This window comes from Scardinius erythrophthalmus (assembly GCF_964197995.2).
Source record: "Scardinius erythrophthalmus genome assembly, chromosome: 22".
Lineage (NCBI taxonomy): Eukaryota > Metazoa > Chordata > Actinopteri > Cypriniformes > Leuciscidae > Scardinius > Scardinius erythrophthalmus.
The window spans coordinates 32,306,536-32,324,166 of record NC_138242.1 but is presented as its reverse complement, the minus strand read 5'-3'; the positions used below and the strand labels follow the sequence as shown (position 1 = coordinate 32,324,166).

The 17,631-nt window shown below is 36.7% G+C and overlaps 1 protein-coding gene across 1 annotated transcript; it reads right to left on the bottom strand.

The window, feature by feature from the left end:
• Positions 1-2,501: 2,501 nt before the first annotated feature.
• Positions 2,502-15,829, bottom strand: LOC308682447 (myosin-7-like). The gene is made up of 39 exons (XM_081352171.1): positions 15,807-15,829; positions 15,679-15,711; positions 13,611-13,823; positions 13,384-13,527; positions 13,148-13,304; positions 13,031-13,058; positions 12,817-12,925; positions 12,407-12,499; positions 12,242-12,305; positions 12,054-12,152; positions 11,867-11,970; positions 11,239-11,377; positions 11,025-11,143; positions 10,734-10,883; positions 10,464-10,634; positions 10,041-10,350; positions 9,876-9,955; positions 9,591-9,796; positions 9,322-9,445; positions 9,103-9,239; positions 8,761-9,016; positions 8,427-8,669; positions 8,169-8,345; positions 7,937-8,082; positions 7,411-7,501; positions 6,945-7,334; positions 6,734-6,860; positions 6,523-6,641; positions 6,229-6,425; positions 5,881-6,064; positions 5,595-5,760; positions 5,390-5,514; positions 4,893-5,201; positions 4,613-4,816; positions 4,220-4,516; positions 4,013-4,117; positions 3,769-3,864; positions 3,538-3,672; positions 2,502-2,605 (listed from the first exon to the last, which is right to left on the bottom strand). The coding sequence occupies exons 3-39, from the start codon at positions 13,809-13,811 to the stop codon at positions 2,585-2,587; spliced, it is 5,823 nt and encodes a 1,940-aa protein (XP_081208297.1). The 5' UTR covers positions 13,812-13,823; positions 15,679-15,711; positions 15,807-15,829; the 3' UTR covers positions 2,502-2,584.
• Between the last annotated feature and the right edge of the window lie 1,802 nt (positions 15,830-17,631).

Here is a 17,631-nt window from a genome sequence, read left to right as displayed (position 1 = left end):
AAGACCGACTACACAGACCGAAAAAACTGACAAACATCCGGTTTCTTTCTCAACTGTTCACTTATGACATAACCGAGAGAATACTTGCAAAGACGGGTATTTAGACATAATTTTGTGTTTATGTGTCCGTTTAAGGGCAAGGAACCGCAAAAGAGGAATCAATTTTCCTAACCCTAACCCTAACCTAACTTAAACACTTACATTTTAAGCTGGACTACAACATACCCTAGATATCAACTAAAAATGTTTTGATTCTTTATTATTGTTCTGTAACACTTTAAAATAAGGTTGTATTAGTTAACATTATTTAACTATAGCAGTTTACAGTAACATTTAACAATGAAAACACTTGTAATACATTTATTCATCTTAGTTCATGTCAATTGTAACATTCACTAATACATAATTAAAATCAAAAGTTGTAGGCATATCTTATATTATGTAATGGAATAACATGAACTAACTGAATAGTTATATTTTTATTAATTAATATGAACAAAGAATAACTACTGTATCAAATTTAGCTTTTGCTCATTTTTAGTTAATGTTAGCCTACTTATTGCATTAACTTATGTTAATTACTGGGACCTTATTGTAAAGTGTTACCTATTGTTCTTTTGCACTTTAATCTGTTTGAAACATTTGGTTGCTTTATACATTTTTGTGTGTTGTTTTATTGTTTAAATGTTTAGAGTTGTTTTTGTTGCAAGAAAAAAATTAACCAGTGAGGAGGACAATACTTTATTCTAACCTATTCTAATTAAAAATGTGCTAATACTATATAACATAGATAAAAGCTTCAGCAATTACTGTGATAAGGAAATTTGATACAGTCACATGCCTAATATATATACAGTTTAAAGTAAGGACTATAAATGATTACATCATTTTTAAAAACAGTTTAAAACAGAAATATGGGATGGGGGGGGGGGCATCCTAAAAATATGATTATTTTTCTATGTACATTTTATTTTCTTTATTTTGTTTTTGGGGTTAAATATGACTTTTGTCTGTGAGTCTGATTCATTTATTTTGGTTAATAACTGAGAATGTATTTTGATAATATAAGTAAGTAGGGGAGAGTGGGGCAAGTTGTCACAAGGGATATATCTCAGTAGCTTTTGGGTCACACATGTTAGTAGTGCTATCTATTTTGGTCTCAAAATACAAATTAAGACAAAACAATGTGTTAATTGTGTCCTCCAAACTACATTTCTAATATCATTCTTTGTAATGGCTTTTGGGTAAATAAGTTAATAGACACTGGCTTACATTGAGATCAAAGTCAGTTGCATAATGGAAAGTTGTACTGTGTTCTCAAGAGTATTTTTCATAAACATATTGAGAGAGTTATACTCTTTCACATACAGTCTTTTCTCATTTGTTACTGTTAGTGTAATTACTAACACTTTAAAATAAGGTTTAGTTCATTTATGCATTTGTTTATGCATTAGGTAACATGAACTAACAACGAACAATGGTTTTACAGCATAGGTTAAAGTTAATTTCTGCATATACATTTTTTTTTTTCAAACATTTCACAAGTTAACAATGAAAGTAGTGTATTTAAACAAAGCATACATCAACATTTACATAAATTGATCACTTTTTTGTTCATGGTACTTACTGTAATGCATTAACAAATTGTAATAGGTTAACTAGTTAATGTTTTTCCTGAGCAATACCAGTGGAAATGTTAAATAGATTTTTGAAGACTTTATGTGAAAATTGTGAATAAAACCTGCACTGAATTAAAGGAATAAAAAGTTGTGACATCTTACCCCATCCTGCTTTACATGGACACCTAGCAAGTATGCTTTATATGATATTTAATGGTGGTGCTGCTCTCAAGTGGTGGTGACTGACTATTGCACCTCTCACATTCACAGCATTGTGGAGGTTACTTTAGGTTTAGAATGAAAATATTGCCAACATAATTGATGAGAAAGAGATTCTGCTGAATTGAGCTGAACTGTAAACTCTTAGACTAACGATGATGGCTGTTCACAACAATAATTTATATTGACTGTAATTCAAATCATAATTAACATTCACCATAGAGATGTTATAGTCTGTGTAGACTATTATATGGTACTTGAATTTTTCCCTGCATTTTACTGCTCTGTCAAAAATGTAATGGCTTTGATGGAGGCATTATAATAGATTCATGTGCACTTTAAATCATAATGTCTTAATTTCATTTTATTCCCTGAGGATGAGCTGTGTTAAAACATACAGTGTAATTGTCAGTGGTTTACAGCTTAATTTGCATTATGTGGTTTGGATTAGTTTGGTAAAACTGGTAAACACCCTGTTTCTTTGTAAAAACTTCAAATGACAATTTAAGAACATTTCGAGTTTGAATTAGAACTTAGACTAGTCTGTGGCACATAGAGTACATTCAGGCAACTGATTTTGTTGTGTTCAGGATCATATTGGGATATTGCAATGTCTACACTGTTAAAAAAAAAAAAAAAAAAGACAAAAGAAGATGAGGTATTCGTTTTCATGTCTGCTTTATTCTACGGAACTACAGTAGAGATCGTCACAGCAATCCATGTTTAGAGAGATCCATCTAATATTTTCACTCCTCATCAGCCCCCTTCTGTTAGAAAGGAAAAGGTCAAAAGAATGTTAAAGTTTACCTGATCAAGTTACAAAATGACTTAAACTCTACATAGCTAATTGACATGGATGGTATTTTTTTTAGGGCTGTCATGAATCCTTGATTCCATTTGAGTACTCGATTTTAAAAGAAATCCTCGAGTGCAATTTACCCGTGTCTATTAACCAGCGAAATACTGTAAGTGGTGCCTTTCCAAGGATGAGAATCCATGATCCGCATTATTAGACCGTTTTTTAAGGCTGCATGATGTATTAAAACCCTTTAAAAACTATACTACAGCATAGTCCTTTTGTGAATTTACAAAGGCTGTCATTCAGTTAAATTAATATATTTCCTGCAAGCTTAATATATATACGCTTTCAATGTTTCTAAATATGCGACTGGTTCATCGCAATTTCAAAAAAAAAGTTTAATCCCTTGCTCTGAGTTTGGATGTTTTGATGTCCACATATTCTTGTTCAAGAAATTACAGTGTAGCATTTCTATCAAATAAGTGCCCAAATATTAAATATTAAGTAAACATTTAAACCAAATATTTTTGCCTCATTATTATTATTATTATTATATGTATGTGTAATGTAAAGTCATTTTAAAGGCGTAGGTCTTTGCTTAGGTCTATTTTTATTACCACAAAAAAAAGCAGATTAATCGTCAAAATAATCTACCGATTACTCGATTTCTAAAATAATCGTTAGTGACAGCCCTAAGTTTTTTTTTTTGTTTTTTTTTTTTTTTACAGTAGCCACACTTTTTAAATAGCAAAATGCATTTTATCAAGTGTAGTTCTTGAAACTACTTGCTATTCATATCTTGACCTATCAAGTCAATGTAACTGTGACCATTTATTTGTGGATTTTCTGAGGTTTTTATTTTTGTGACCAAAATCACTTGTTTTAAGTGCCTACTCTTACCTTGGATCCTGAATCACGGCTCTTGGCTCTCAGCTTGTTGACCTGAGATTCAGCAATATCAGCCCTCTCCTCTGCCTCATCCAGCTCATGCTGCAGCTTACGGAACTTGCCCAGATTGGAATTGGCTTGTTCTTCCTAAAGATTACACAGAATAGGATTTGTGAATATTAAAAGATACAATTAGTACAGAAGTCGTATAATATGATGGCACCAGTGGAGGAAAATACTCACCGCCTCCTCAGCAGATCTCTTGTAGGATTTGACCTTCAGCTGGAGTTTGTCCACCAGATCCTGTAGGCGAGCCAGATTTTTTCGGTCTTCCTCAGTCTATGCAAAGCAAAAAATGTTTTTAGTATATACAATATAGTACATTTAAATGATGTAAGACAGCACTTTATGTTTTTTATTTTTTTCAATAAATAACATGATCAAATTAACCAGGTGCAAAATTGTTAGTAGGCAACATTTTTCCTACCTGGTAGGTGAGCTCCTTGATGCGTCTCTCATATTTACGAATCCCCTTGACTGAATCACTGGCCTTTCTCTGTTCCATCTCCACCTCACTTTCCAGCTCTCTCACCTAACAGATGTGTAACAATTTTAGTATGAAAAATTTAAAGTTAAAAGAAGGCATTTAGCAGAAAACACTGTGTATTTGTTCCTAAAAACATCAGCAACTTACTCTGGATTCCAGTTTTTGGACCTGCTTCTTGCCTCCCTTCATGGCGATCTGCTCAGCCTCATCCAGACGGTGCTGCAGGTCCTTGATGGTCTGGTCCATGTTCTTCTTCATGCGCTCCAGATGAGCACTGGTGTCCTGCTCCTTCTTCAGCTCCTCTGCCATCATGGCAGCATCAGTGATGGCCTTCTTGGCTTTTTCCTCAGCATTCCTGCACTCCTGCACTGCCTCCTCTACCTCAGTCTGAAGCTGAGTATTATCTCCCTCCAGCTTCTTCTTCTGATTCAGCAGGCTGGTATTCTGAACAATGTTGACATTCATGTAGTCTCTAGTTAATAATGATACTAAGAATGGGTTTAAAGTTTTTTTTTTTCATCTAATATAGATGTGTCATACCTGAGAATGCAGGAGCTGAACTCTCTCACTGACATCCAGCAGTTCCTGCTCAGCCAGTTTCCTTCCTCTCTCAGTTTGTTCCACCATGGATCTCAGCTCATCCAGTTCAGCCTGCAGCAGATTGTTGCGTCTCTCCACAATGGCGATGTTCTCCTTGAGATCATCATTACCACGAAGAGCGTCATCTAGTTGCAGTTGGGCATCCTGTAAAGTACAAGTTTTACAAATGAAAAGACTGAATCTAATCATTATAAAATCTTGATTTGAAGATTCTTCATACTTTGAGATGTCCATGAAGACCCTTGAGTTGCTTCTGGGCTTCTGATGCCTGTCTGTTAGCCTGGCTGAGCTGAATCTCCATCTCATTGAGGTCTCCCTCCATCTTCTTCTTCAGTCTGAAAGCTTCATTCCTGCTGCGAGTCTCTGATTCCAGTGAGCTTTGCAGGATATCCACCACTCTCTGCTGGTTCCTCTTGGTCTGCTCCATCTCTTCATCTTTCTCTGTCAGCTTACGTTCAATATCAGCTTTGACCTGATTGAACTCCAGCTGAGCTCTAAGTATCTTGCCTTCCTCATGTTCAAGGGAACCCTATGAAGAGTAAAATGGGTGTTTGTTATAATGGAGATTTAAAGTTTTTGTTTAGCCCTGTGTTGTGGGGTGGGAAGTGACCTCCCTTAAAATAATCTGGAATGATCAATTGCTTTAAACAACAGCTTGATTTAAATCAAAGAGTTGTCCAATGAATAAGAACTTTGGGGGAAATGGTTTTCTTTTACCTCAGCCTCCTCAAGAGCAGTTTGTATCTCTTGTTTCTCCTGCTCCAGTTGTTTTCGTAGTTTCTCCAGCTCATGAATATTCTTCCCACTCTCACCAAGTTGCTCAGTGAGGTCAGAAATTTCCTCTGTGCAATAGAAATAACATGTGAGCTCACAAATACAAGCAATTAAAGTAATGATTTGGAGTCGTGAAAACCACTCTTACCTTGGAGATTCTTGTTCTCCCTCTTCATGCTCTCCAGGTGGTCCAATGACTCCTCATATGAGTTTTTCAATTTAAAGAGTTCAGTGCTCAGAGATCTAGCTTCTTTTTGGGCACTTTCCAGTTCAGTTTGGGTCTCCTCGTACTTCTGCTTCCACTCAGCCAGGACCTGTGTTCAATTTTACAAGGCCAAATGGTCAATGAGAGCAGTGCAGTTTGCTGGTATTTTGTTTAGTAAATATATGACTAATTTTTCCAGCTAATGACAAAATGTACTTTCTCTCCTTACTTTATCAAAGTTCCTTTGCTTCTTGTCCAGAGCAGCAGCAGCAGCATTGGATCTCTCCACATCCACCATGAGATCTTCAATCTCATTCTGCAGCCTGTGCTTGGTCTTCTCCAAAGAGGAGCATTTAGCATTAACAGCTTCCACAGCTTCTTCTGCATCTTGCAGACGCTGAGCCAGTTTCTTCCTGTAATAATTAAAATACAAAGGATAGTAAACATCAGAAGTAGCATTCATTAAACGGTATTTAAACGTGTTTAAAAGGCCACAAAGTATAGCAGAAAATTCAGAAAAGTGTCTCATCACTAAAGACCAAACTCTTTTAACTTTTAAATATTGTTTGTTTCTTACTTTGCTTCCTCCAGTTCCTCAGTCCTCTGGATGGCATCAGTTTCATACTTGGTTCTCCACTGAGCCACTTCAGAGTTTGCCTTGGACATACTACGCTGTAGCTCAGCCTTGGCTTCTTGCTCCTCTTCATATTGCTCCCTCAGCAGATCAGCATCATGACGAGCAGACTGAACTGCATGGGCCAGGGCATTCTTAGCCTTAAGACAAACAAATATTTGCGGCCAGTTGTTTATTATTACAATAGTGAATTTTTATGTCTTTAGCAAAAAGACTTAGAAGGAGATTTTTGTAAACCTTGATTTCTTCTTCGAGCTGTCTCTTGAGGTCTTCAATTTGCTGAGTGTATGACTGCTTGCCTCTGGTTAACTGAGACACCAGGGAGTCTTTCTCCTCAAGCTGTCTGGCAAGTTCACCTAAAATGCAATATTTAAAAACAAAAATGTACTTTTTTCCAAGCGTCACTATGGTACAGTTGGTAACATAAGACAATATTTTGTGTTCTTACCATTTTCAGTTTGCAGCTTGGCTTTTTGCATGGTGAAATCATTGATAGTGCGCTGACCTTCCTCAGACTTGGTTCTGTACTCACTCATCTGGTCTTCCAGAGTTCTGCACATTTTCTCCAGGTTTGTCTTGAGGATAAATTATATCGTAGTTGATTGCTTTATTTGACAACACATAATTTATAGACTCTAAGCATAATTTCTCTCACTCACCTTTGCCTTTGCAAGCTGCTCCATGTTGGAGACCACATCATCCAGTTCCAGTTTGAATTCACTCTTCTCTTTCTCCAGCTTCTGCTTCACTCTCTGGAGGTTGTCAATCTGCTCTCCTAGATCAGCCACACTGTCTGCATGTTTCTTCCTCAGTGAAGCAGCAGTGGCCTCATGTTGCAGAGTGGACTCTTCAAGGTCTCTGCGTAGTTTCTGGAACTCAGCTTCACGTTTCTTGTTCATCTCAATCTGGGAAGCAGTGGCTCCACCAGCCTCCTCCAACCTCTCACTGATCTCCTCCAGTTCTCTGGAGAGATCAGCTCTCTGTTTCTCAACTTTAGCACGGGCAGCTCTCTCAGCCTCCAGCTCTTCCTCAAGCTCTTCAATTCTAGCCTAGTAATGTGCATAAATTAAAAATTTAGGTTATATATCCAAATGTCTTATTAAGACTTATTAAGACAAAGTTTACCTGCAACTCTTTCAGTTTTTTCTGGAGTTGGGACTCCAAAGCTTGTCCATCTTCAATCTTGCTATTGAGCTGGCTTATTTCAAAGTCCTTTCTGCCAAGTAAACAGGATGACACGTGACTGATTACATGAAATTTCAAATTACAATATCAGGTAACACATTACAATAAGATCCCATTAGTTAACGTTAGATAATGTATTAAACAACATTAACAATAAACAATACATTTGTTACAGTATTTTTTTTTTTAATTTGTTAACAATTCATAAAAAGAAAGCTTTTCACTGTTAGCTTGTGAGCTCAGGCCCATTTAATAATATTAACAGTATTAACAATATTACATTTTTATTATGTTAGTAAATGTTTAAATTTACATTAAGTAAGATTAATAAATGCAAGTATTTTTCAATATTATTTCATGTTAAATAATATAGTTAACTGAATTCAAATGGAAATGTATTAACCAAATATTTTCTTTAATATTAAAATTGGATTTGATATTTTATAGTATATAATATATATATTACTTCTTTATCCGCTCCTCCATCTGCTGCTTATCATTTTCCAAATCCATCACATTCTCTTGAGTCAACTTCAAGTCACCCTCAAGTTTTCTTTTAGCTCTCTCAAGATCCATGCGAATTTTCTTTTCTTGTTCCAGAGAACCTTCAAGCTAAATTTCATCCAAAAAAAATTATTACGCAATTACTTTATAAAGCTTCTCAGTTTAATTCTAGTGTTGTGTTTTCTGGCTCTTACATCATCCACTTGTTGCTCCAGTTTGGTTTTTGCTTTGGTGAGTGTGTTGACTTTGTCTTCCTCACTCTGGAGGTCATCCAGCGTTTGCTGATGAGCCTCCTGGAGAGCTTTCTTCTCCTTGGTCAGCTTAGCGATGATCTCATCCAAAGCTGCCATCTCTTCTGTCAGGTTTTTAACCTGTAGAAATGTGTCATTGTATCAAGGGACTCTTAACTCACAATTCTAACATCACTAACAGGTTCAGTGTTGAAAACTGACCTTGTTCTCAGTGGCATGTTTCTCTTTCTCTACTTTGGCCAGAGTGAGCTCAAGATCATCAATGTCCTTCTTGAGTTCAGAGCATTCATCCTCCAGCTTTCGTTTCTTTGCGGTCAGCTCAGAATTCATTTCCTCTTCATCCTCCAGTCTCTCAGTCAGCTCTTTGAGTTTGGCCTCAAGCTGGATCTTGCTCTTGATCAGACCCTCACATCTCTCCTCAGCATCTGTTAGATTATCTTGCTCCTACCAACATGAGAAAAAAAGGAAAACTTGTTTTGTTTTCTGACCTGTGAAAATGTGAAAAGTGCAATGTTGTATTCCCATGTGAACTTACAGACTGCACTGCAAGCTGCAGGTCGTTCTTCTCTTGGAGAAGAGAAACCATCTTTTCCTCAAGCTCCTTTCTGCGGGCTTCAGATTTGGCATAAGCCTCCTTCAACTTGGTGAATTCCTCCTTCATGTTGGCCATTTCTTTCTCAGTCTCTGCACTTTTCAGCAGAGGCTTGATCTTGAAGTAGAGCTTCATCCAGGGCCAATTCTTGACACCCATGAAAGCACGTACATTCCACTGGATCACCAACAGAGCATCTCTGTAGATATTAAAAAAGAATATTCAGTCTTGCATTATAAATGTAACTTGGAGAACATGTTAAAGATTGAAAAGCTAAAATCGAACCTTCTTTCCACAATTTTCTGGAACTCAACTCTTGATAGAAAACCACGAGCCCTGGCCTGAATTCCAGTTATAATAAGTGCGAGACGGTCATCTCGCATCTCTTCAAGAGTGCCCAGAAGACCAGCCTTAAAAAATACCTAAATAGTAAAGAATTTTGCGTCAAAAAGGATGACAGTGGAAAAGTGGTATTGGCAGAAGTTAATGTTAATATAATAATACCTTTGTATGTCCTAACTTGTACTGGTTGTGATCGATGTCCAGAGAGCCCAGAAGTTTTTCTGCACCCTTCTTGTTATCAATAAACTGTCCCTCAGGGATAGCAGCAGGATTTAGGATGCGGTATCTACCAAAAAAATAACACACATTAACAATTATATTATATGTATTTATTTTGTTTCTAGCAAATGATTACATTTGCAACTTGCAATAACTTGGAGTCGTACATAATTATTTTGTAAGACATGAAAGTCATTTGGTTTCATACTAACCGTTGTTTGAAATCTCCATACAGGATCCTGTTGGGGAATCCCTTTCTGCAGATCCTGATGCCCTCCAGCACACCGTTACAGCGCAGCTGGTGCATGACCAGAGGATTCTCCATCGCCCCAGGAGTCTTAGTCTCATTGGGGATGAGGCAGCGCACAAAGTGAGGGTGAGTTGACCTCAAGTTGGTCATCAACTTGTTCAAGTTCTCCTTTTGGTAGACCATAGAGGATTTAGATTTATATGTGATAAAACCTTGCAAGACAAAACAGTGTTACAATATTTCGTACCCTATGAAGGGCTGATACTGTCTGGAAGGAAGAACCCTTCTTTTTGCCACCTTTGGCAGCCTTTCCTCCAGAATCCGCAGCTGTGAAATAAATGATTTTTGTTATTATTAAACAGTAAAAGTAGTGCTTATTATATTTTCATGTCACACTTCAGTGCGTACTAACTTGATTCAGCACCAGCGTAATTAGCAAACAGAATAGACAACAGCTTAAGAGTTGACTTCTGGAACAACCCTACAACCGTCTCATTGAGAGGGTCCTTGTTCTTCACCAGCCAGTTTGAAATGTTGTAGTCCACAGTGCCAGCATAGTGAACAAGGGCAAAATGGGCCTCTGGTCTACCCTTGACAATCCTAGGCTTCTGGAAGTTTGGATTTTTCCCCATATGGTTGTCATAAAGCTTAGCTTTAAATGTTGCATCACTGGCTTTGGGGAACATGCACTCCTCTTCAAGGATGGACATGATACCCATGGGCTACAATGAATTGTAGATCGTGGAAGTCAATATATTAGTTTGCCACAAGAGTTAATACTGAAAATAATTATTTTTCCCCTCACAGTATAATCAGCAACATTATATTCACCCACCTTCTCAATAAGCTCAATGCATGCTGCCAAGTCCATGCCAAAGTCAATAAACTCCCACTCAATGCCCTCCTTCTTGTATTCCTCTTGCTCCAGCACAAACATGTGGTGGTTGAAGAACTGCTGCAACTTCTCATTAGTGAAGTTGATGCACAGCTGCTCAAAGGTGTTGAACTGCAGGTGGAATATATTGTATAATCACAATGGTCAAACAGGTTGCACTGCTTCTTGGATTTGTTCTTAAATAACAATAATAAGTTGATTTCAACTTACATCAAAAATCTCAAATCCAGCAATGTCCAGCACACCAATGAAGTACTGGCGAGGCTGTTTGGTGTCCAGGGATTGGTTGATTCTCACAACCATCCAGAGGAACATCTTCTCGTACACTGACTTTGCCAGAGCACCAATAGAGTAGTACACCTAATAAAGAAAAGATTGAATTTTGCCGAATTTGACACTTGATTTTTCAGATACTTGAAAGATTTTGTTTGTATGTCTTGGCAAGCTAACTATGATGTTGAAAACTGTAATGCCCATTAGATTATTTTTTTCATTAGTTACCTGCTGGACATTCTGTCCCTTGGTGACCCACTCATTTCCTACTTTGACTCTTGGGTGACACAAACCCTTGATCAAGTCAGCTGAATTTAGGCCCATTAAGTATGAGACTTTGTCAGCATCTACATGTTAAAAAAAAATACAGAGCTAAGAATATATATACAGCATGTCTTAGACTTTTTTCCCTTATGAAACTGAGATTCCAAGTTATTCTGACCCTCAGTCCCATCAGCCTCAGCCTGTTCCTCTCTTTGCTTCTGTTTGAACTTCATGTTGCCGTAGTGCATGACGGCGCCAGTCAGCTTGTAGATGCTGTTCTTCTCTTCATGGGTGAAGCCCAACACATCGAACGCTTCCTACAGCAAATGTACAGAGCATGTTAAATTTCATGGCAATTGTTTCATAGTCTTCTTTTTGGCAAGTACATTAAATGTCTTTCTTTATACTTTATACTCTATATTTAAAGAATAGACTGGCCAAGAGAATAAATTATTCTCTTTCAAGTCTTTCTAAATCTGTATGACTTCTTCTGTGGAACACAAAAGTAGAGCATGTTTATGCTGTTCTTTTCCTCACACAATCACATGACTTCAGAAAAACAAGTTTTATGGACCTTTTATGATGCTTTTTAATACTTATTGACAGCCCCTGATCATTATATGCTATTATTGTATGGAAACCAGCCAAGACATTTATCAATTCATGTTCCAAAGCAGAAACGCAGTCCGAGTTGTCAAATGTGCTAATGATCACTAAATTGCTAATGCTGGGTGGACTATTACTTATAATAGTTTATAATGTGGTATCTTGTATTGTAAGCGGCCTATGTTTTGACAAACACCCACATCAGTGGCCATCAGCTCGTCACCGTCATCAATAGAAGCCACTTGTGTTTCTCCTTGGGAGATAAAGGCGTAGTCATAGGGGTTGTTGGTGATGAGCAGCATCTCTAAGTAGAAATGGCAACATAGATCAGAAAAGATTCTTCTAAATAGAGATGGCAATATTAATAGATATGATAGGTAAGTTTACCAAGCAGTTCTGGTCTTCTTTGGGACAGAATCTGATAGAAGATGTGGTAGTCTCTCTCAGCCTTGAGCTGATAAGTGACACGAGACTTCTCCAGCAGATCTAAATGATTTGATGAATAGATGAATGTCAAAACAGTTACACATTTCATCAATATGTGATTTGTTGGAATGATGTTGGGCAATACTTACAAGTCTCAATGTCAGCAGAAGATAACTTTCCACTGACGCCAAAATGGATACGGATAAATTTACCCTGTAAATAAAGCAATAAATTATATAATACATAACATGCTCATATAACATATCATGAAAACCAATATAGAATAACAAGACCAATGTAAAAACCCCGCTTACAAATCTGGAGGAATTGTCATTTCTGATGGTCTTGGCATTACCGAAAGCCTCCAGAGCAGGATTACACTGGATGATTTGATCCTCCAGAGTACCCTAAGAATCATATTTTAATAAATAAGTGTGTATATGTTGTGTTATGTTGTCTTGTAATGATAATAATAATCCATAGAGAACCTAAGTCACAGTAGTAAAAATAATGTAAACAAACAGAAACATTTTTGTTTTCTTCATGTAAATGCATTGCAATATGGTACGTAATGGTAAGTAAGGGAGTATCAAATTATGACAATTTTAGACTCCAATATTTAATATATGAAAGACATCATTAATTAAGTAATTATTTTTTGTATGCTATGCTATATGGAAGGTATATTCATCCATAATGAGCCATTTTTGTGGAAATTAAGCACCTTTTTCTCCATTGATGGATCCTTCTTGCCAGGCGATGCTGCTGCAATGCTCGCAAAATACTGGATTACTCTTTTAGTGTTCACAGTCTTTCCAGCACCGGATTCTCCACTTAGAATAAAAATGGATAATTAAAAGACTGATAAAATGCAGCATGAAAAAAAAATATTAGTGAAAGTAGGAATATTATGCTATGTCATCATATGTATTACGTACGTGATCAGGACAGACTGGTTTTCTCTGTCTGTGAGGGAACAAAATATAAGAAACTTAGCATTTGAAATTGCATTAGAAATTAGATGTCTAAAAAATGACTGCAAGACAGATCATCACCTGACAGCATGTACTGATAGGCATTGTCTGAGATGGAGAAGATGTGTGGAGGGGCCTCAGTTCGTTTCTTTCCTCTATAGGCAACAACGACTTCCTGGTTGTACACTGGCAGCCACTTGTAGGGGTTCACAGTGACACAGAAGAGCCCAGAGTAGGTCTGTAAGAGATTCACAGAAGGTTTAGATCTGCTCATCCACGATAAAGAGAACGTGTGAGTGTTTTAAGACTCGACTCACGTAGATCATCCAGGCTGCGTAACGCTCTTTGAGGTTAAACAGCACAGCGGGCTCGTGCAGGAAAGTGAACATCGCCATGTCCTCAATTTTATCAAACTTTGGCGGGTTCTGGGGGTGAACATCATCCACCTTCACAGTTACTGTCTGTGGATAACACAAACATTTTTTTTGACAGTCACACTGTATTTCTGTCAACAATCTACAACAATGCAGAGATTAGATCTTACCTTCCCGAATTCAGTGTCAACAGTGACTTTGTCACCATCTCTACTGGTGATGGAGGCTTTGACGTACTCAACCTCAGGGTCGGGCACAAAGCATTCTTTCTTCATGTCAAAGGGGCGAGTTTGGGCCTCTAGACGCTCCTTGTCTGACTTTCGTAAGAACGGGGCAGCTGGCCCGAACTCTGCCATCAGAGAATCCCCCATCTTTCAATCAGTCTGAGAAATATGACAAAATTCTCTTCAATTAAAACTTGTTTGTAATTAAAAACTATATTGTAAAAATAACAATAAATTAAATATAATTATTTATAAAAAATAATAATATTTCTAATTATTTCAGGGTGTCCGCGGGGTCTTAAAAGTATTAAAAGTTGATAAATCAGTTTAGAGAAAATGTAGGCCCTTAAAAAGAATTAAAAAGTCTTAAATGCCATTTTCCAAGGTATTACATTGTGTATCATCTTTTCATTATTAATATTTTCCAAAGAGGTTGTATGCTAAATTTGCTGAATGCTGAATTTAATCATTGCGTCTGCGAATAGTGGGATTCTGTGTAGTTTTTTATGGAATCCCGCTAGATGTGACGTCATCTGTTACCGCGCTCACTGCCTGACTGCACTGCTGCGTGATGTCTCTCTACGCCCGGTTGTTAAAGGGATGGTTCGGAGTAAAATCAACCTAGGGTCCTTTTCACCATGACCTCGAGCCAAACACCCCCCCAGAAGCCTGCATTGGTTGAACCTTTATTGTTGTTAAACCACTTATCGTACAGAACGTATGTATACACTCAAGTCAGCATATGGTTATCGTGTTTATATTGTTTCACGTTCATAATACCCACATGCTTGAGGAGTGAGAAAACGCGCTGCCCTGACAGACTTTGCAGAGACACAAAGATAACGGTGTGCTGAGCAAAGTTTCTAACAGCACTTTATGGTTTCTGTTCTTAAACCTGTCTCCCTTAACGAAACTTAAAGGAAGCTTATGTCTCAAAATCCTTTTGTTATCTGATAAGTTATCATCTCGGCTCACACGGGGTAGCTTATAGCTGCTCTTACCTGTCGTGAATGCAGTGATGGACAACTGTCATCTCATTTGATTGGTGTTTAGATTTCATGTGATTTCTCATTGTGATGGTGATGTTATGATAACTCAGTATCATTAATTAATTTGATTAAAAGTAATTAAATTTTGTAATATCATTTAGTAAGATAATTTTCATCCAAGTAATTCCAAACTTCGTGAGGCATACGATGACATTATGTGATCAAATACAATCAACATGCTCCACAGCGCCACCCAGTGCATCTAATTATAACTTTGAGCTAGTGCTTGGATTTATCATGGATTCACAGCATTTACAGCCAGCAAAGCAAAGTAGTAAAAGTCAAATAGTATTTTACTTTTCGAATAATAATTACAGATTGAATATTCGTGCACACCCTTAGTACTGACACTCTGTGTTTGAAGGACTTGCTCTGGTGCATCAAATGAAGCACTCCGTAATCACAGGTAAACTGTCTGACCAGTCAGGTGTCTGTCATGAGAAGTGTACCACAAAAGAGCTATGCTTTGCAGACAGTTATAAGAGTTGATTTTACAAATACATCTTTTGAATATACTGTGTGAACTCAAGGTTTATTTTCTCACTTCCATATGTTTTTTTCAATTGTTTTGTTTATTGGTCTAATCTGGTTTCTGGTTTCTCTTTCTAATAAACCTTGCATTGGGTTAGTCACTCAGTGAATTCTCTTGTGCTTCATTTCCACCTTTCTGAATTATGTTGCATTGATAAGGAGTTATCTCAAACTGAGACTGTTTAGTTGTGCTATCTTACAATCAATATATAGTAAATGTAAGGTTTCGCCGATGTAACGGTTAAAACTTTAAGTGGCGTTGAGGTCTTAAAATGAATGGAAGGGGTCTCAAAAAAGGTCTTAAAAGGTAATAAATTTAACTTCATGATTCCTGTATATACCCTGTATTTATTGGTCTTTAAACTGACAAAAATATTGCATACGCATATACACACATATATACACATGTTAACCTTTATAAAAGCATGCCTTACCAGATGAAATCCAAACCCAAGAAAGTCCAAGTCCTTTGAATAAAAAATAAATATCATTAATGACAAGTCATCTTATTCTATTGTTCAGTCCACATGAACAATTTAATCTAAATTATGTGCGCTCTTACCTTTAGATTGCACAATGATGTGGGCTTGCAACGTTGTGCTGTAAAGTATCTCTTTATATAAAGGCACAATGAGTGTGACGTTGACCATCTGTATTTGGTTCGGGTCACTTGTGTGTGTGTAGCTCTTTTTGGAGTCACAGTAGTTTGGCATGTGGTGTATGGCGGTAGTGCGAAAGTATCAGAAAGGATTTAAATCACATTGATGCTATTTTTGTCCCATATGTATATCTTCTTTTTAAAAGATATCAGATATTCATATAATTTTTTTATAATGAAATTTACACCTGCACTTTCATAGTTTGTGGTTAGTTTCATAGTGCAGTTTATTTATTTTTTTATGTACGTAAAGAATTATAGAGGTGGAGACTCTTGTATATAATGTATCTAAACCATAGTTAAACATTTACACAAACTTTTTTTAATAAAATTGTACAAAGCTTAATTTGACAGTTAGATTCCAGCAATAATGTGCTAGGATGCTTTTCTAGAACTGTGTGTCATTTTCTGTCCTCAAAGAGAGACAGGCATGCACTGGGAATTTCACAGGTTTATCTTTGTGCTCAAGGATAAAGACAAGGTAACAATGCTTCACGAACAAGACGGCTGTCACGGAACAGTAAAATTGTCAGTAGACAGCTGTAACGGGAACAATGAATATCTGCACTTGCGACCTTTTGTTCTCGCCTAATGCAGAGACAGCTGCAACTCTTGCTTGTTCTTGTTTGTTCCTATGACCTTTTTTGATTTCCCAAAGCTATATCCATCATATGTGTTTAACGGGTTTATCAAGTTCATTCATTCATCCATGTTCACCCCATTCTTTCTTCAAAAAGATTTTTCAGCTTTACAAAGATTCCCAAAACAAATGCGTGAAAAGTATTCTGTAGGATACAAAATGCATTTTGTATGTTTACTAGGGATGTAATGATACATTGTTATATTGAGATATCACAATATAAAAATGTGACTGTGTATCATTGATGTAAACAACATGATTTGCAATGTAGTTAGTTTTATCCAATGTTCAGCTTACTATATTTATAAGATTTAATTCACCCAAAAATGTAAATTCTGCCATCATGTGCTCACCCTCATGTTGTTTCAAACCTATAAGATTTTCTTTCAGCTTCCAAACACAAATGAAGATTTTTTTTCTGATTATTTTTCTGAAGATTATTTCTGTCTTAAAACTTAAAAGACCCAAAAAAATGTCATAAAGGCATAAAAATACTCAAACAAGTGGTCTGATCTAAGTCCAAGTCTACTGAAGATGCACGATGGCTTTATAATAAACAAATTTACAACGTGCATATACTGAATTAAACACAGATGTTCAAATGATTGCGCGAAAACAACTTGAGAGCGAGTAAATGCAGAATACAATTTTTTGGATTACTAACCATTTAGTTTGTGAAGTCATTTTGACACGTTTTCTTGTGATTAGAACTGTGATTGATTGCATTGATCATCTGAAGCGCGTATGCACTGCCGGCACTCCTCAAAGTGAAAGCGCAAACATCATTTAAATTACCATATCACATTAAGTTTGAGTAGTATGATTATTCAAAGCGTTTTAGATGGTTTTATCTTATAGTGCATTAATAGTGGGAGAGGCGGGACATATCTAGCACCAGGAGTGTCTGTGCGTGCGCGGTTTGTCTGTGTAAGAGATCCAACGAATGCCTGCATAGAAAGCTCGAGTACTGAGTGAGGGAATTTTTCAGTTTCAGTGACATTATCACATTAAACTACTATATTCAATGTTGAATAAAATGTATAATAATGCAATTGCGGAATATTTGTGGGCCCTAATAATAATATAATA